Raw genomic sequence first — 19,116 nt, forward strand, 5'->3', positions numbered from 1 at the left:
TGCGGAGCGGCCGGCAGGGGCAGGCAGGGCGGGTGGATGTGTGCGGAGTAGGCCAGCACGGGCGGGCGGGGGCGGGTGGGCTTGTGCCGAGCTGGCCGGCAGGGGCAGGCAGGGCGGGTGGGCGTGTGTGGAGCGGGCCAGCAGGGGCAGCGGACGCACACTGCCTGTTCAGGGCCTTCTGCATCCTTAGCTTCAGCTTCTCCTGCGGCGTCAGCTTGGGCTGGGGGAGGGGAGAAGAGACAGAGGGGGGTGGGTGTCCTAGAGCTTCCACTGCCCACCTCAGCCAAGAGCCAGGGACTTGTGTGGGATATGGGAGGGGCAGGCTGTGCACACCTGCCACAAGGGTCTGGGATGCTCGGGGACAGTCGCAGGGTCAGGAGAAGAGGGGGCCAGTTTCACAGGGGGCAGACCCCGCCAGCTCCTCCCACCCCTGGGGCAGGATCTCCCAGCCCACCCGGGCCCCCTGCAGGCCCACCGGGCCCAGCACTCGGGCACTGCTGCTGACGGGAGTTAGACGGGCGAGTTCTAAATTCTTACTGACTTTGGCAGCTCCTGTCTCTTTACCAGCGGCCGGCTCAGTCCTGTGGGGTGAGAGGAGCAGAGAGATGGTCAGGGTCATGGCCCGCAGAACCCCCAAGTCGGGGCCGAGTTCCCCCAGACCCCTGAGAGCAGGGCCATGGCTCCCCAGACCCCCCAGGGCAGGGCTGTGTCCCCCAAGATCCCCAAGGTCAGAGCCATGACCCCTCCCAGACCTCCCAGGGTAGGGCTGTATATCCCCCTCCAGACTCCCCAGGGCAGGGCCAAACCCCTAGACCTCGGACCAGCCATTTCCCTTCAAATGGAAGGTCATGTACCCACCCCAATCTGAGGCTGACAGCACCCACACGCCCAGACCCCGCCTGCTCACTTTTTCAGCTTCTCGCCCACGGCAGGGGACGCTGCCGGCCTGGCCAGCTTCTCCCTCGGGGGCGATGGTGAATGACTGTGGCTGTGGCTGCGGCTGCGGCTGCGGCTGCGGCTGTGACTCCGGGTCAGGCTGCGGCTGCGGGATGGGCTCAGGGACCAGCTGCTGCGGCTGCGACTGCTGCTGTGGTGCCGGGGGCCCCGGGGGCCCCGCCTGTACCGGTCCCCTGACCGGGAGCGGCTCCTGGGCACACGGCAGGGCAGGAGAGGGTAGTGAGGCTTAGGGGACGCCATTCGCACCCCTCCCAGTGGCCGGGAAGCCCCGTGCGGCCTGGGTGTGCCAGCCCCCGGCGTCTCTCCTGCTCCTCTCTCCCAGGAAGGCCGGAAGGTTCCCTCCAGGATCTGCATGGACCCCAGCAGCCCACAATGGCCACCTCCTCCTGCCTGTTGTCACGACCTGACTTCACCACTCACTCAACCGCCAGCCTCTCCGGAAGGTAGACTCGGGGAGAGGGGAGGGGCTCAGAGGGTCTGCTGCCTCTTTATGCGCTAAGCCCAGCTCCCGGCACAGGCTGTGCCCCAGGGGCACGTCTGCACCTCACCCACCTCATTTTGTCCAGGGTCTCCACCCCAAAGGATCTCTCTTCCCATCACCCGCCACCCCACGTCTCCAGCACAGAACCATAACACCCAGCCGGGGCGGGTGCACCCCACCCTCCACTGCTCAGACGCTGGAGGGCTCCCCACCCTCAGGCTGCCTTTGGCCCCAGCCATGCCCCACCTCCTCCTCTACCTCTCCCATCATCCCCCAGGGCCAGGCTACAGGGGAATGGCCTGGCAGCCAAGTCCAGGCCCCACTCTGACTGTTTGGCTCCCCTGGGTTCTGACAAAATGAAGATTTGTTGAGAAAACAAAAGCTGCTCTTAGAAAACCCAGACTTCTAATTTCTCTGAAGAAAGTGGAAGAGGGGGCCACACTGGGCACTTCAGATGGGACACGCGTGCTCCCCAGGTCACCAGGTACGTCCTGGCCCTTCACTGTCCTGGTCCAGCTAGCTGACACTGCAACCCACGCCAACCACATTCAGGCCAGTGCTGTCAACCACAGGAGCGCTCAGCCAGTGCTCGGCTGCCTCAGTGCGTCCCGTGGGTCCACTGGGCCCATACGACTCCATGCAGCTGGTCCCTGGGTGCTGCCAATGGCCTGTACTCGCTAGTAACCCAAGGTTGCCTATTTGAACCTGCCCAGTCACACCGCAGAAGACCCATACCTGAGCAGTTTCCATAAAGATTACAGCCAACCTGGCTGCAGAGCTCCAAAGGGGCATGCGTGCAAGTGTATCAACACACAGGGTGCTCCTGTCACCGCCCCACAGATGGAGAGACCAGGCCGAGTGCCCACCCAGGCCGTCGGCCCGTGTTCTCCACCTCCCCATGGGGAACGGGGGCTCCATCCCTCAGCCTCTCTTTTCCATGCAGCTGCCAGGCCTGCTCCCTGAAGGGCTGCCCATCACCCACAGAGGCACCCCCTATTGACCTTTCCCTGCCCAGGGCCAGTCCCTCACAGCAGACTACAGAGCAACAACACATCTTCAGGCCCTCGGCCTGGGACCCCCAATAATGGGAAGCAGCCAACCTCCCTTCTCAGAATCCAAGGCCCCAAAAATGAGATGCTTGGTCTTTCCCAGCCATGGGCTCAGGAAAGAGCCCGGGGCTCCCTGAGTGGAGTGGGCCTAGCCCCACTTTCAAACCTAAGCCCCTAAGAAGAGCGGTGGCCTGCCCTGCACGTCACCGGGGGGGTCTCGAGTATGACAGCCATGTTCCCTACTTCAGAGCATGGTGCCTGAGATCGGAGCCCACCCCGCACACCCACCTGCTTCTGCGCCGGGGCCCGTAGCCACCGCGCCGGGCAGGAGAGCGGGAGTAGCGGTGGCCGTCCCGGGAGCCCCCGCCTGAGTGGCGCCGGCCGCGGCTGCGGGAGCGTGAGTAGCGCCGGGAGCGGGACCGGGAGCGGGACCAGGAGCGCGAGCGGGAGCGGCCGTGGCGGCCGGAGCGGTAGTAGCCCCCGCCCCCACGGCGGGAGCGGGAGCTGGAGCGGGAGCTGGAGCGGGAGCTGGAGGTCCTTGAGGCCGAAGAGGAGGAGGAGGAGGAAGAGCGGCGGCTGCAGGCGGGGCACGGGGGGTCGGTCAGCTCGGCTCTGGGACGAGGCCCCCCACTGCCCCAAGTCCCCCCCCATGGTGGCTGGGGCGTAGGGCGGGCGGCGTGAGCGTTACCGACCGGGCGCTGGCATTACGTCCCGGTGTGGGGCCGCCGGGCTGGGGGGGTGCGGGGGGCTTCCCTGCGGCGGTCCCTGATGCAGCTGCTGCAGCTGCAGCCGCGGCTGCCTCCTCATCGCTGCCCCCAAAGCTGGTAATGAACGTGATCTTCTCCTCACGGCCTGGGGTCGGGGAGCGGGAGCGGGAGTGGGACTCCGAGCTGGACTCCGAGGGCGACCTACAGAGCAGGGGACCGGGGCTCACTGACCGGGCTCCAGAGGTCCACCCACCAGATAACCAAGCCCCCTGCAGAGCAGCACACCCCAGCCACGGGGGCCCCAGAGTGACACCGGACACCGCGGGACCATCCTGAAGGCACAGGGACGCTAGCGCTGCACAAGGATCCTGTGGTGACATCCTTCCAAAAGCAGCCGGGAAGGCCAATGACGGACCAGACGCGGCCGTGAGAAACATGAGAAGGTCCACGTTTAAACGTGGCGCTTCCCTGCGTGTCAACCAGGAAGGGGCTGTCAAGTTGGTTCTGACTCATGAGGACCCCACGTGGGAAAGACTGTGTGGACACATCTTGCTCACTGCACTCTGCAGATACTTTTGTGTTTTACAAATCGAGGGTCACGGCAACCCTGCGTCAACCAAGTCTGGTGCCATTTCTTCCAACAGTGTGTGCTCACTTCCTGTCACACTTTGGTCATTTCCCACAATATTCAAACTATTTCATCATGTTGTTGCACACTCAACAGATGACAATTCAGCGGCAACCTAGCTTCTGTATGGACCGGAAACCGAAACGTGCACAGGACTTGCTCTCTCGAGGTAATCTGCTTTATCGTGGTTGCCCGGAACCGAACCTGCGGTATCTCCGCGGTACGCTCACAGCCCACAGGGTTTTCAGGGGCTGATTTTTTGGAAATGGATTGTCAGGCACTTCTTCTGAGAAGCCCTGGGGGGACTCTGAACTGCAAATGAGCACCTTAACCATTTATACCACCCAGGGACTTCCCATATATCAACTGGGGCAGAAAAACGAATTATAACATATCAAGGGTAGGAAAGTTCCATTTTTATGAAATAAAAAAAAATGACTTAGCATCACTACCTGTTCTCACCTATACCAGACAACCTCGGAGAAGCGTGCGAGTTCTACCTCAACTACACAACGGCCTACTGTTGTTGCCGTTACATGCCATCAAGTCGTCTCCGACTCACAGCAACCTTCTGTACAACAGAATTACTAGGCAGATGCCAAACTGAAAAAAAAAACTCACTGCTGTCGAGTCGGATCCGACTCATAGAGACCCCTCCTTGGGTTTCTGAGGTGGTATCACTAGGGAGGTAGATTGTCCAATCTTCCTTCCAAGAAGTGGCTGGTGGGTTTGAACCGCCAGCCTTCTGGTTAGCAGTCAAATGCCTTAGGCACTGCACCACCAGAGCTCCCAGGCAGATGCCACCTCCCTCTCAGTTCTGAAGAGAGCACTGCTGGAGTTCAGAGTGGTGCAGCCCGTTCCCAAGGCTGCGGAGCCTGGATGAGGGGCTGGGTCTGTCTGCCATCAGAGCTCCCACCCTCACCACCGCCCACCTTCATCTCCAGGCAGCTCTACCTCTCATTTCTCACTGGTTATTTCTGGGATTAAGGTTTCCAGAAACCTCTGATTTCTAAGTCACAGGTAACAGCCACGTTTGGTAATTTTCAAAAAAGCCACAACTACATTTAAAATCAGGAAAATAACAAAGGCTCAAATTTAAAGGAAAAAAACAATTGGACTAACAATCTGGAAAACAGAAAACTGATTCAGATCCAAAGCACACCAAGTACTAAGAGACCTTGGAACGCTGCCAGTCTGCCACCTCAGGACGGCCTATGGGGTGCCCCCTGCTCCTTCTCCCAACCCACAGCCCCGAATCCCAGGCCCCGCATCTCCCTGGGGCCCCAGGACTCACCGCTTATAGGGGTCGTAGGTGGGGCTGTCTCGACGGGCATAGCTATGGAGAGAATGGGGTGGGGACAAGTGGGGCTTGAGGTCTGAGTAGGCACAGAACTGAGCCCAGTTCCCAACCTGATGGCCCAAGGCCAGGCACTGGGCAGTCAGGAGGGGCTGGAGCCAGGTGACAGTGTCCTGTCTTGCACCCTCCACCGACCCTGCCTCCGACCTGTCCAGAGTGCAAACCTCGGCCGCAGCCCTCAAACAATGCCCCCGACCATCCTGTCTGTCCTCGGCCATAAGGGCTCCGGCGGCCTCAGTCCTGTCTGGCTCCTGACCTCACACAGAAGAACCGCTCCTGTCCTGCCACGTCCCCAGTTACTGGGGTCCCGACAGCTCAGTGATGACAGCGACACTTACACCGAACAGCTGCCACGCCTTAACTGCTTCCCACGTGTGACCAGACACTGAACGCTTCAGGGCTCTCTCTCTATGACAACCCTCTGACAGGGTACCAGGAATAGTCGCTTCAAAGCTGAGAAAACCGATGCCCAGAGAGATCAAGTCACCCGCCCTGGATCACACAGCTCATAAAGGAAGGGGCGGGATCTGGACCGTGTGGGGTCCCAGCGCCTGTGCTGTCCCCCCACCACGCTGCTATGCAATGATGCCGAGTGGGAGAGACCAGCACTACCCTCAGTGAACATTTCCAGACCCTGCACCACTGAAGCCTCACAGAACAGTGAGACGTGGCGGAGGCCTGACACCAGCCATACTGCCTCATCCACACCTGGCCCAAGCCCTCCAGGGGGACTTCCTGGTAGGCCACCGTGCAGGGGGACTTCCTGGTAGGCCACCGTGCCCGGCTTCCCAAGGGAGGAAACTGAAGCTCAGACGGGGAAGCCAGGGCCAGGCCCCGACTCTTCAGCAAGCCTTGCAACAGCTCCATGCCACGCACCACCTCCCCATGGCTCCCAGGAACACAGCCAAGGGCCTCACGAGCAGCACAGCTGATGAGAAGGGGCCCACGTGCCCCTCAAGGCCGCAGCCTCCTCTAAACCTCTGCTGGGGGCACCCACTGCCCCACCAGGCCCCTCTCCTTGAGCTGCCAGTCCATCTCTTAAGTCCACCTGGCCATGAGCCCCTGGCCCTATCCACAGGCCTGAGGGCCCCCAGACTGCCCCAGTGGGTCACGGCAGGGGAGAAGCCTACCTGGGCGGGCTGATCTTGCGGCCCCTCAGCCGCTTCTCCCGGAATTCCCTCCGTTGGCGCCGGGAACGACGGCCCTGGGGTGGGGAGCACCAGGGGGTGAGGGTATGCCCTCCCCCGGAGGCCCTGCTCCCTGGCCCGCAGGCCCCACCCTCACCGAGTACATAGCCTTCTCCTCTTCCAGGGCCTTGGCGTGCTTGATGGCCTCTGCTTCCTCCTTGTCCTTCCGGAGCATCCTGGGGAGGAGGGAGGTCACAGTGGAGGACGGGCAGGTTCAGGGGTGGTGAGAGGTCAGAGGCAGAAGGGGCAGAAGCCCATGCCATCCTGGGGCCTCTCATTCGTTCAGTGACACTTTGTCGAGCACCTACTGTGTGCCAGGGGCTGTTCTAGGTGCTGGGGACGTGTCCCCATGAGCTTCCGTTCTAGGGGAGCAGACAGACGAGAGAAAGCAAGCATGGGGGGGCAGCGTGCAGGGGGCAGACAGAGACTACCGTTCACACAGGGTGGTGGAGGGCAGGGCAGGTGGAGTGACCAGCAGAGTGGCCCTGAGGCAGGGACGGGCCACAGCACTTGGGGAGTAAGGAGGCCATGAAGGCCGGGCTGGGCTGGCACGTTCAGGAGATGCAGTCGGAGGGGAGAGCGTCCGCGTGGGCGAGGCCTCGTGGGCCGTGGCAGGGTGCTGGCTTTTCCTGAATGACGGAGCATGGGAGGGCTCTGCAGAGGGGGCTGTGCTCAGACTGGGGTCTATTCTTTTCCGATTCACTGCTCGGTGGTCGGCTGGGACCTTTCTGTGAGATCTTGTGAGGGACGGGTGCTGAGCCGGGCAGGCACAGGGAGAGGCTGCGGTGTGAGCAGAAGCATGAGGCCTCTGCACCAGAGGGCGCTGTCCACCAGGCCCAGGAGCCTCAAGCGTGAGGGAGGCACAGGGCAGGCAGCTGACTGGCAGCCAATGGGCGTGTTGCCTTGGTTTCCCCACAGTTGAAGTGGGCTCACAGCGCCTGGCCCTGGGCCCTAGTGCCCGGGGGGGGGAGGGGTGTGGCTCTGGGTACAGGACCAGGCTCATGAGTGCTCAGTGACCGAGTGGCAGGAGGAGGCCCCGGTGGGGCCACAGTGTGCAGGTGGGCTCTCACCTGACGAAGTCGCCGTCGGCCATCCCGTAGGTCGTCGCCTGCTTGTTGAGGTCGGCAACCTGCTCTTGGTTCAGCTCATCCACATCCACCTCCACGTCTGCACCAAGAGAAGGTCTGTCAGGGCAGGAGGGCCCAGTGCAGGGGCCAGGGGGCGGACAGTGCCCCAGGAGGGAGGCCACGGGCCCACCAGCCTCCAGGCCTCTCCAAGGAGAGACTGGTCTGGTCTGGCATGTCTGGTGGCCCCAGGCCAGTGTGAGGATTGGCCCAGAGAGCACACCACCATGGAGGGGAGGGAAAGGGGACAGGTGGATGGAGGGAGGGATGGAGTGAGACATGGGGCTGGGAGGTGGGGGCGGCGGACAGACTCAGAGGAGGGGGGCGGGGCCTGGGAGGAGCCTGAGTAAGTGGAGGTGGCGCTGGCATAAAGCTCGGGCTGTGGCAGAGGGCAGGGAGCAGACAGTGGCCGAGGGCCTGGACAGGAGGCTGGACACAGACTGATGTTGCTGGACGGGTGTTCAGGCGAGAGGGGGCACAGAGCAGGCGGAAGGCTGGGGCTGAGGGGCTGGGTCATCGGTGGCTGTTTGTTTTCCAGAGAATCACAGAGGGGAGACAGAGCCGGCCCAAGCAGGTGAGGGAACCGAACGAGGCGGGAGAGAGCGCCTCAGGGAGACAGAGACACGGGCCAGGAGGGGACCGCGAGTGAGATGGGGAGCAGGACAGGAGGCCGGCACGCTGGCAGCAGGGAAGAGAGAGAGGGCTCATAATCACGGGGTGCCCCACGAGGGTGAGGGACGAGACACAAAACGATGCCCAGGGACTGGGGGTGGGGAGGGCAGAGAGGGGACCCCACCGATGTCGGGGATGACCTCATCTTCGTCCGAGTTGCTCTCCTCCTCGGCTGGTGACTCCTCCTCCTCCGGCTTTTCCGCCACCTTCTCCACCTCAGCCACCGTACTGTCCTCATAGGTGTAGCCAATGGAAGCCTTCTTCTCTGCCAGCCTGGGACGGGGGAGCCGTCAGAGGGCAGGCCTGCCTCACTCCTTCTGGGCCCAGCCGCCGCCAGGCCTTGCACACGCCCTCCCCTCATCCTAGAACCTCTGCTCCACCACACACCAGCTCCCTCTCGTCCTCCAGGCCCCAGCTCCAGTCCCCCAACTTCAGCAGGTGCTGCTTGACCGCCCCACCTCAAAGTGAGTCAAGTGCTGCCCTGAGTCACCACTGTCAGGGGATGGGTCTGTCTCCCCTTGGACCACCGAGCCATGGCGTTCTCTTGGGCAACAGTGTGCCCCCAGTGGTGCTCAGTGAGCAGGGGCAGGGTGAACTAACTCAGTCAGCATCCCTGAGGGCTGCCCGGTGCCTAGCCTCCTCCTGGAAGCAGACAAGGGTCCTTGGAAAGTTCCCAGTCAGGAATCAGCAAGGGCTCCGGGTCACTAGGAGGAAGCCCCGGGAGCAGCAGGGAAGGACCCTCCAAAGAAGGCACTGGTAGCCCTGGCAGAGGGAAGGCCAGTCCACTGACCACGCTCAGACCACGGTGCAGAGCAGCCAAACTGCCTCACCGGCTGCTCTCGGGATCCCCGGAGGCTGCTCCCAGATAAGGCCCTGCGGTCCCGTCACTCCTCAAGGGATACGGCTCTGAGAGGGCCTCTCCATAGTAACACTGCGTGTGAGCTCGCTACATCCCAGGCACCGGGACAAGCACCGCCTAGCTCAAGCTTCAGCATGCCCACAACTGCAGGCTGTCCTAACAGGTCACTGAGGCTCAGAGAAGAAATCCGCCTGGGGTCCCAGACAAGGCTCAGATCAGGGCTGCCTCACAGCGCCAGGGAGAACTGCAAACCCTTGCTTCCCAGCCACTGCTACCTCTGCCAAGCTTGTGTTATGGGGCAAGTGCTAGGCACCAACCCCGGCCCCAGCCCAGGGAGACCCAATGGACAGGAGGGATTGGTGCTCTCCCGCTCCCCTAGGCCCGCCGGCCCATCCCCGACTCACTTCTTCTTCTCGTCCTCACTGGGTCTCTGGAGGCCTCCGTACAGCTCGTCGATGTAGATCTGGTACAAACACTGCTCCTCTGAGACTGCGGGGGTGAAAGCACGCAGTCAGACCCAGGGAACTCAGGGACATGCAGGTCAGACTCAGGGAACTCAGGGGTGACACGCGGGTCAGACCCGGGGAACTCGGGGACACGCAGGTCAGACTCAGGGAACTCAGGGGTGACACGCGGGTCAGACCCGGGGAACTCGGGGACACGCAGGTCAGACCCAGGGAACTCAGGGACATGCAGGTCAGACTCGGGGAACTCAGAGGTGACACGCGGGTCAGACCCGGGGAACTCAGGGACATGCAGGTCAGACTCAGGGAACTCAGAGGTGACACGCGGGTCAGACTCTGGGAACTCGGGGACACACAGGTCAGACGCGGGGAACTCGGGGACACACAGGTCAGACCCGGGGAACTCAGGGATACGCGGGTGAGACTCAGGGAACACGGGTGACATGCAGGTCAGACCCAGGGAACTCAGAGGTGACACATAGGTCAGACCCAGGCACTCAGTAGTAACGCAGGTCAGACCTGGGAACTTGGAAGGGACACAGGCTCACACACAGGGCTGACATGCAGGTCAGAGTCGGGGAACTCAGGGGAAACATAGGTCAGACATTGGGAACTCGGGGGAGACAAGGGTCAGCCCCAGGGAACTCGGGGGAGGGGACGACAGGACAACATGCTGGTCAGCCCCGGGGAACTCGGGGGAGGGGGGGCATGAGGATCTGATACAGGGAACTCAGTGGGGACACGCTGGCCAAACCAGGTCAGGGACACGGGGAACTGGGAAGGGTGGTGGGGTGGATGCAGCCCAGTGCAGTTGGGGACAGTCACAGATTCCAAAGAAAGACACTGTGTCGATGGGGACACGGGAGCCCCTGCAGTCCTGGCTACGCCAGTTAATCACCATGTGACCTTGGACAAGGGACTGAATCTCTCCAACTCTGCTTCCTGTTTTTATTTTGTTAAATATTTTTTGTCATTTTTGTTGCTGTTGAAAACAAGACACAGTAGAAAAAGCCCGCTCCTGTCGAGTCAACTCCAACTCCCAGTGAGCCTCCAGGACAGAGAACTGCCCCGTAAGGCTTCCAAAGCTGTCATCTTTACGGCAGCAGCCAGCCACGTCTCCCTCCCCAAGGGCAGCTGACGGGTTCAGACTACCAACCTTTAGGCTAGCAGCCAAGCACTTAACCACTGCGCCAGCAGGCCTCCTTCTACACAGCAGAATACACCCCCTAACAGCTTCTCCACGGACAAATGAGTGGCACGGACGGCACCCCTCGACACAGCCATTCTCGCCCTCCCCCGTGAGCGTGAACTCACTGCCCTGAGACTCCCACGGACTCCTTCCAGCTGCGGCTGTCAGTGTGATCCCACAGACAGACCTTCAAACAGCACGGCGCTCGAGGCAGGCATTCCTGACTAGTCAAGCTAAACTACTGCTTGGTTTTAAGAAGACTTCAGGGGTTATATTTGGTTTAAAGTTTAAGGATTATCTCAGGGCAATAATTTTGGGCATTCATCCAGCCTCCAAGGCTCCAAGAACTCTGGATAGATTCTGTGAGAATTTGAAATTCTGTTCCACATCCCCCCCCTTAGTCAGGATGCTTCTATAGAATTGTTGATCAAAATATTCAATAACGGAGCCAACCACCATCCAGTTTTTCTGGTCTCATGGCAAAGGAGGCAGCTGCTCATGTGTTTGTGGGCACAGATGAATGCAGGGCCAAAGAGGACGAAGGGATACCCTGGCTCCACCACCGGAACCCATGTGGCCTCGGGTTAACGGCAAAAACAACAGCCGTGTCATGAATGAAGAGGTTCCTCGATTACAAGGCCTCGTTTACAGAGAATTTTGGGAAACGGATTTTAAAGACACAAAATGTCTTAGAAACAAAAGAACGTGGAACCAGCGAGCCCGTCAGGAGGGCCGACTGTATGCCTTTATACACGTGGCCACCCCATGGGGCAGAAACCAGGAGGAAGGACTCGGCCAACAGAGAAGCCCCCTCACCCAACTCCAAGAAACAGAGGGGGGACTGGTCTCAGATCCTCAACAGGCGACTCTGAACTTTCCACCAAGAGGCAACAGTGCTACAGGACACGGGGCTGGCTCAGTCCGGGGGTAGGGGTGGGGGTGAGGAGCCCCGTCCCTCAGCTCCGGGCCCTGACTGCCTCCCTGCTAGATGGAGGACCGCCCACCTTGCAGGCCTGTTGGGCAGATGTAACCAGGGTACCGTTACATCTGGCCCAGCCTAGGGCCGTCAGGCCCAAACCACCCAGCCAAGCCTCAAGTCTTCTCACTCAAGAAATGATATGGGGGGGGGGGTGATGCTGGGCTTGGCTTAAGGTACTGGATGTATACACAACACGCTCAAGGAGAAACGTCCTCTTCAGAGCTCACGCTCTGTGACCCACGCAGGCAGGGAAGATACATCGAGCGGGAAACAAACGGGCCACTGCTATTATCCCATGACCTCAGGGAGAAAGACCCCGGGGGCTGAGGGGACAGACAGTGAAACCCTGCTGCCGCGGATCTAGAGCAAAATCGCTGCATTGTTTTCTCAGCTGGAATCTTCATGGGGACGGTTTGTCAGGCCTTTCATCCACGGAGCTGCAGAGTGGGTTTGAACCACTAACCTCTAGACTAGCTGCCGAAGGCAAACCATTGCCACCACCAGGGACCTTACGGACCTACTTGAGCAGATGTCTCTGGTACCAGCTCCAGAGACAGGCCTGCAACAGGGCTGGAACCAGAGCCAAGGCCCTTCAGGAGAAAGCGCTTGGATAAACTTTCTCCCCAAACTCGCCTGAGCCCTTCCTGTCTGCAAGGGCCCCCAGCCCAACTCCTCGCCCGTCACTCACTGCCGGCGAAGTCGTTCTGCACCAGGCCGCGGTAGCGCTCGTAGTTACACTTCCGCTCGTCTGATTCCTGCTCCGGAGAGCTTTGGGGAGGTCAAGGTTGGGAAATCAGAGGCAGCGGGGAGACCTCACCCCACGCCAGCAGGAGGAAGGCGGGGCCCAGCTCAGGCTCCTGGGGGGGGGGTCCTCCCTCCTCACACCTCCTTCCCAAGAAGGTGACAGGCAGGCAAAGGCCTGGGGATGAGGAGCCGGGCCTGACAGCCAGCTGACAGCCGGTGGGAGGCAGCTTACATGGTGGTGAGCAGTGGGGGGGTGTAGTCAGGAATGTGGTCCAGGTGGGCGCGGACGTCGAAGCGGTCGATCATGTTGTTGGTGTCCCCCTGCCAGGGCATCCTGGGGGGAGGGGGACAGAGATGCAAGGGGCTGCTTCAGGGTCCCCATCCCCCAGGACACAAAGCAGTTGTGTCCCTCCCTGCCACCTCAAGCTTGAGAGTCTGGCCCTCAGCCCACGCCAGGGCCCCCACTCCACCTCCTCGTGACCAGTCCCTTATGTTGCGGCCCCCCTGAACCCCATTCAGGCTCCTGGTACCTGGAGTGGGCCAGCCATTTAGCTGGCCCTGGGAACACCAGGGCCCCATTTCTCAGTAGGAGTACCCAAGTCCCAGTGACCTCCCAGTGACCACCCAGTGACCTCAAGGCGTCTCTCTCTCCCTCTCTCTCTCTCTGCCTCTGGCCCCATCCCCAACCCTTCACCTCAAAGGCCTGCAATCACCATTGGAGACCCAGGACCTCCATTCCAAACCCCGTCGCTCTCCTTAGCCTCTGTGACATCAGCTTCACGTGTAAATCCTCCCTGACTCTGAGTCCCTCAAGTCTCCCCAGAGCCCCAGGGTCTCTGCTCCAGACTGCACAGCTCCCTGCTCCCTTCTGACCGCCCCCAGCCCCCGGTCACAGCTGTGACTCTGCTCCCCAAAGGCAGTCTTACATGTTAACAGGGCTCTCGGCGGCCAGGGCAACTGCAGAATCCAGGTGCACCTTGCAGGCTCGGCCGTGCACCTGCAGGAACTGGGCCGGGTCCTTCTTCTGCAGGGACAGACAGGATGAGGCCAACAACCACAGGCTCCAAACCCCACCCCCACAGCCAAGCACAGCAGGGCCCGCCGTAGAGTCCACCCGGGCCCTCTCTCTGAGGTAAACACCTGCACACGCAGATCGAGGAAGGCAGTGTCAACGGGGCCACATCTGGCCCCTGGGGACAGGGGACCGCTTCCTACCATGGTGGTGGCAAGAGGCTCTGAGCTCTGCTCTGGTGACCTGCGCCACCACTTGCAGGCCCTTACTCCCGACAGTATCACCCCCACCCCCACTCCAGGGCCACCGGACCAGCCCACAGACATGAAAACTGAATAAGCACACGCAAGATGCTCAATGCCATTCGTCACCAAGGCAATGCAAATCACCACCACGCCGGCCAGGACGGCTACCACCGGAAGTACAGACAGTGCTGAGCATTGTTGAGGATATAAGGAAATTCAACAAATACAAACCCGCTGCTGTCGAGTGGTTTCTGACTCACAGAGCCCCGGAGGACAGAGTAGAACTGCCCCACAAGGTTTCCAAGGCTGTCAATCTTTATGGAAGGAGAGACTGCCTCATCTTTCTCCCACGGAGCAGCTGGCGGGTTCAAATAGCTCAGCTTTCTTGGTTAACCGCCGAACACTTAACCAGTGTGCTAGCAGAGCTTCGTATAAGAAAATTAGGTCCCTCAAGATGTTAAAATAGACTTGCCACGTCGTTGTAATTTGACTCATGGCAACCCCGGTGTGCAGAGAACTGCTCCAGAGGGCTGTCAGGGCTGGGACCTCTCAGAAGCAGACTATCAGCTCAGGGTGCCCTGGGTGGGTTCGAACCACCAACCTTTTTGTTGGTAGTCCAGTGCTTAACCACGTGTGCCACTTGGACTCCAGAATTCCCATACGACCCAGTGAGTCCACTCCTAGGCGTGTGCCCCAGGGACTAAGTCAGGTGTTCACGCGAGCACTTGTACACGAACGTTCACAGCAGCCACTGCTCACAGCAGTCAAAGGTCGGAACAGCCTAACACCCGCCCAGGGATGATGGACAAACATGTGGTGCAACCAAACAATGGACTATCACTGTGTAATAGCACGGGGCACTGACGGGGACACTGCTACAGTGACCACAGTTCGTGCGCAGGACAGGGGCTGGGCAGCTGTCCCCCAGTTCCTCCCTGGAGAAACGGAGGACAGGACAAGCCCAAGGCCCAGCATCCGGGGTCCAGCAGGGGCAGTGCCGCTGGGCTCCAGTTCCCTGTCTTCCCCCTCCTCCGCCTCCCTGAGCACTTGTCCCAGCCTCACAGCATACCCAGCTCCCTCTGCCTCATGGTAGCCCCTGGCCAAGTCCAAGGCCAAGATCCCACCATGCTCCTGAGGCTGCTCCGGGCCACATGCGCAGGTCCTACAGCCGCCGAAGCTCAAGGGACACTGCTGTCCCAACTCTGGCAGGAAAGGGGCAGCCGGGGGCCGTGTCGGCCCTGCAGATAGGAGAAAACGCTGGGCTGGGAGTGAGGACCCTGAGGCCAGGGCTCTGCTGGGAGATGCTACAAGAGCCAACGGGCTGCTGCCAGCGAGGTTTCCACATCTCAAAACTAGGAGTCGATGAGAACAGCTTCCATCCTCCAGGCAGTTGCTAAGAGCAGACATCAAGCCACATACATTTTCTCACTCACACACTGCAACCACAGGAAAACCAGATGCTACCGAGTTGATTCCCACCCATGGCAAGCCTGTGTGTGTCAGGGCCAAACTGTGCTCTAGTGGGTTCCTGGTGGCTTTTTATTATTTTATTGTGATTTGGGTGAAAGTTTACAGAGCAGGTTCATTTTCCAGACAGCAGTTCATCCACGTTTTATTTCATGACACGGACTGCAATTCCCCACAACGTAACAGCGCTCTCCCCACTTCCTCCCCACAGTTACCTCTTCCCAGTGTCCTTCCTTCCTGTGCACTCCTGCCCAGAGCTGTCTCCCTGTGCAGACACCGCCCTCCTGCTCTCACCGATCGATTGCTCGAAGGTGTGTATCCACCTGATATAAATGTTCTGCCTCTATGCCTGACTACTGTTTGTTTGGAAGCCATGGGAGTGAGTTCAACTCCAGACCTGAAGGGTGACTAGGGGCCCTAGTTGTGAGGGTTTCATCCATCTCTATCAGACCAGTAAGCCCGGTCCTTTTTACGAACGAGTTTTGTTCCACATTGTTCTCCCACTCCATCCAGGATCTCCCGCACCGATCCTTCCCCCAGTGGTTAACAGTGATACCAGTGATGCTTTAAAAGCAGATTGCCAGGCCTTTCTTCTGACTCAAACCTCCAACCCTTCAGTTAGTGGCCGAGCTCTTTAACCATCTGAACCCCCTGCTGCTGAGTCTCCCCAACCACAGGAGAGGGTTCTATTTCTACCCTCATGTCATAGATGAGGAAACTGAGGCTCTGGGAGGTTAGGCCCAACTGCTCAAGATAACGTCAATTAACAAGCAGACCTAGAATTTGAACCCAAAGGCCCTGAGTCCAAGCTCCATTCAGCACCACTGGCCTGGCCTGCCTCCAGGCTCAGAGGCAGACAGAAGTATCCATCAGTCGTTCAACCACTCACTCATTCATCCACTGTTAGGCAAGCACCGACTGCGTGTCAGGGATTGTACTAGGGACATGACAGGGACAGAGAGCACTGGCCCTGTCCTCGTGGAGCTCACAGTCCAGGAAAGACCTGTCCCTCTGCTCTAGGACAACAACTGATCAGAGCAGGCAGTGCTGAACTAGGAGAGCCCAGTCTGACCCTGAAGGAGGCAGTGGCCAAGGAAACACCCGATTCATTCTCAATTTCGTATCACAGGGGATTCTGATTAAAAGGAGAAAGAAAGGTGACAAGGACAGGAGTGATGACAGAACCAGGGTCAGCACGGGAGTGAAGACTGGGGGGAGAAGGCCAGGACCGGGGACAAAACAGTAACAGAAAAATCTACTCCTGGACACACTCATTCAGCCTGCCACACTCCACCTCGGCTTCTTCAACATTCGTCCACCGCCCTCCTGCCCCCCTCAGCCCCAGATCAGGGGAAGAGACTCACAGGAGCGGCCCCACCCCCTCCTCCAAGCAGCCACGGGCCACTGCCCCGCCATGCCCACAGTCGGCAGCCCGGCTCTCAGTGCTGGTCACGTCCACGCAGGGACAATGGCCACTGGTACAGCCCTGCACCAGAGCGTCCCTCAGACACTGGCTCTTTACTCCCCCCATCATCTGGTGACAGGGCTGGTGGTCACCACTGTCTAGAGGGGGAATGAAGCTCTGGGAGCTTCCCTGCCAACCAGAGGGAAGCCTGGCATCCCAGGCACCCTGAGTGACCTGAACCCAGCCTTCTTTCCCTACCCTATTGAGTGACCTGGCTGCAAATTTCAGCTGCACCGGCAACAGCGACTTCAAGAGCAAATCCCCTCTGAGCAGCAGCTGCCCAGGACGGGCCGACACCAAGTGGCTTCCATGCCCGATCTCACCAAATCCTTCACCATTCATGGCCGCTCACTATTTGTCTGTCGCCAACGTCCACCACCGCATGCTTCTTCAGCAATAACTGCTGGTGCCGGCTGTCACTGACCTTCACTGACTCATGGTGATCTTGTATGGAACAGAACAAAACACCGCCAACCCCCTGGCACCTTCCTGATCGTGGCCACCGCGTCCACCCATCTCACCTAGGCCTCCCTCTCCTGCGGGACCCCTCTGCTTCACCAATCAGCACGTCCTGTTCCAGTGACCGGGCTTTCCCGAGGAAGTGGGCCCTAGTCTCTCTATCCTCCCGTCTAAGGCGCATGCTGGTTGTTCTTCTTTGAAGACTGACCAACTGACTTGTTCTTTCTTCTGGCGGTCCACGGCAGGTTCAACCACTATTCAGATGCATCGACCCTTCTGTCCTGGGCACAGGGCCACCCAAAGTACAGTCTACGCCTCTCAGCCTTCCTTGTAACTGTGTGTGACCATGAGACTACCTTCTGGTCACTGGAAAAGTCTACAAACCTCTCTTTAATCACTGGCATGAATCTCTGCCCCTTTCCCTTCGCTTCCTCCTCCCTGAACGCAACGGAGACGTGACGGCTGGAGCCAGAGCAGCCTTCTTAGGCTCTGAGACAACTCTGAACAGAGAAGCTGTGTGCAGCAGAGCCACAAAATCGAAGCAGCTTAGGTCTCTGAGCAGAACGCCTGACTCTGGGCTTTTATGTGAAAATGGAACAAACTTCTACCTTGTTGGAGACACCAAGATATAAGGTCTGTCACTCACAGCTAAACTCTCCGGGAGACAGCGGCTCACCCAAGGTCCCCAGTACACAAGTGGAACGGCTAGAACTAAAACCCAGGGCCTGGGACTCCAAGCACCAAGGCCTGAAACATTTTGCTTCCGTGTCCCTTTGTACGAGCCTTCTATTTCTGCAGTATAAGCTCCCGGGTGGAGCGGTTAAGGGTCAGGAGCCAGGGTTGGAATGCCGACTCCTACCACGTAACCACATGGCAGCTGTGACTCTCAGCCCCTCCCTGATGAAACGGAGGTGACAGGAACCACCTCCCGGGGAAAGCGAGAATGTGATGAGGCAGAGGCTCAAGTCAGGAGCCCAGCCCAGCACTGAACACAGAAAGGCTACTAGCTCAGCCGTCCGCAGCATCCCCGGTACCCAGAGACCTTCACTGCCACCTCTCAGGCCTGCCGGGACGAGAAGGAACGTCCCCCCGCAGGAGCAGGTGCTGGGTCGGGCACATCACGGGTGCTCAGCAAGAGGCAGCTATTCATTCCTGAACAAGGAGCCCTGGTGGCACAGTGGTTAAGCACTCGGCTGCTAACTGAAAGGATGGTGGTTCAAACCCACCCAGAAGCCCCACGGGACAAAGACGTGGCAATCTGCTCCCGTGAAGACTAAATTAACAACAACTACAACAAAAGTCCCCATGGTGAGCCTCACGGGACAGAGCAGAACTGCCCCTCAGGACTTCCAGGCCGTCATCTCTACAGAGTCACACTAGCACACCTTTCTCCCATGGAGCAGCTGATGGCTTCAAATCACTGACCTTTCTGTTAGAGCCAAGCACTCAACCGCTGCACCACCAGGGCTCCTCCCATAAAGATTACAGCCTAGAAAACCCATGAGGCAGTTCTCCACTGTCACACAGGGTCCCTGAGTGTTGAAACTGACGTGACAGCACCACCACCCCCAGCAACTCATTCCCAAGCAAAGGAGTTAAACAGGTGGAGGCGGGACGTGACAGGCACAAAGCCCCATTGCAGCAGAGATAGGAAATAGGCATGTGGCTCTGTCCAAGGACGAAGCTTTGAGGCCGGCAGAGGCCAGACCCCCAGGAGCCTTCCAGGGCAGGGAATGAAGTTTGGGCTCCCCAAAAGCAACTGAGACACCAAAGGATTCAAACAGGAGGACCAGTGTGATCTGGCCCAGGGGATGATCTAGCTCTCGTACTGTGTGCCAGGCCAAACCCCAGAAACGGCTGAGCCCTCCCAGGCCCTGGGAGGACAGCAGTGAGCAAATGGATGACCTTCAGAGGCGGCCCGTCTTACACATGCCTTGCTCTGAGTGTCACAAAGACGTGCCTCCTTCCTGCTAACACTGGTTCTGTCCTCTGGGGCCACAACAAACAGCAAACACACAGGTTGCTAACAGTGATGACAGTCAAGAAAGGAGCCCTACGAGGTTTTGGTGGC

General features: G+C 59.5%; 1 protein-coding gene across 1 annotated transcript in view; it reads right to left on the minus strand.

Annotated features, from left to right (window-relative positions):
- Positions 1-19,116, minus strand: part of LOC103198722 (CLK4 associating serine/arginine rich protein) — a 23,636-nt gene that overhangs the window by 3,283 nt on the left and 1,237 nt on the right. Inside the window, exons 2-15 of the mRNA XM_007942915.2 lie at positions 13,324-13,421; positions 12,630-12,731; positions 12,342-12,421; positions 9,426-9,510; positions 8,287-8,435; positions 7,437-7,533; positions 6,464-6,542; positions 6,310-6,383; positions 5,117-5,158; positions 3,180-3,395; positions 2,776-3,063; positions 908-1,147; positions 542-581; positions 160-220 (exon numbers count right to left, since the gene is read on the minus strand). Coding sequence (XP_007941106.1) covers positions 160-220; positions 542-581; positions 908-1,147; positions 2,776-3,063; positions 3,180-3,395; positions 5,117-5,158; positions 6,310-6,383; positions 6,464-6,542; positions 7,437-7,533; positions 8,287-8,435; positions 9,426-9,510; positions 12,342-12,421; positions 12,630-12,731; positions 13,324-13,421 — 1,651 coding nt within the window. The remainder of the gene's footprint in view (positions 1-159; positions 221-541; positions 582-907; positions 1,148-2,775; positions 3,064-3,179; positions 3,396-5,116; positions 5,159-6,309; positions 6,384-6,463; positions 6,543-7,436; positions 7,534-8,286; positions 8,436-9,425; positions 9,511-12,341; positions 12,422-12,629; positions 12,732-13,323; positions 13,422-19,116) is intronic.

Source organism: Orycteropus afer, unplaced genomic scaffold (assembly GCF_000298275.1).
Source record: "Orycteropus afer afer isolate SDZICR_OR568_19922 unplaced genomic scaffold, OryAfe1.0 scaffold00099, whole genome shotgun sequence".
Classification (NCBI taxonomy): domain Eukaryota; kingdom Metazoa; phylum Chordata; class Mammalia; order Tubulidentata; family Orycteropodidae; genus Orycteropus; species Orycteropus afer.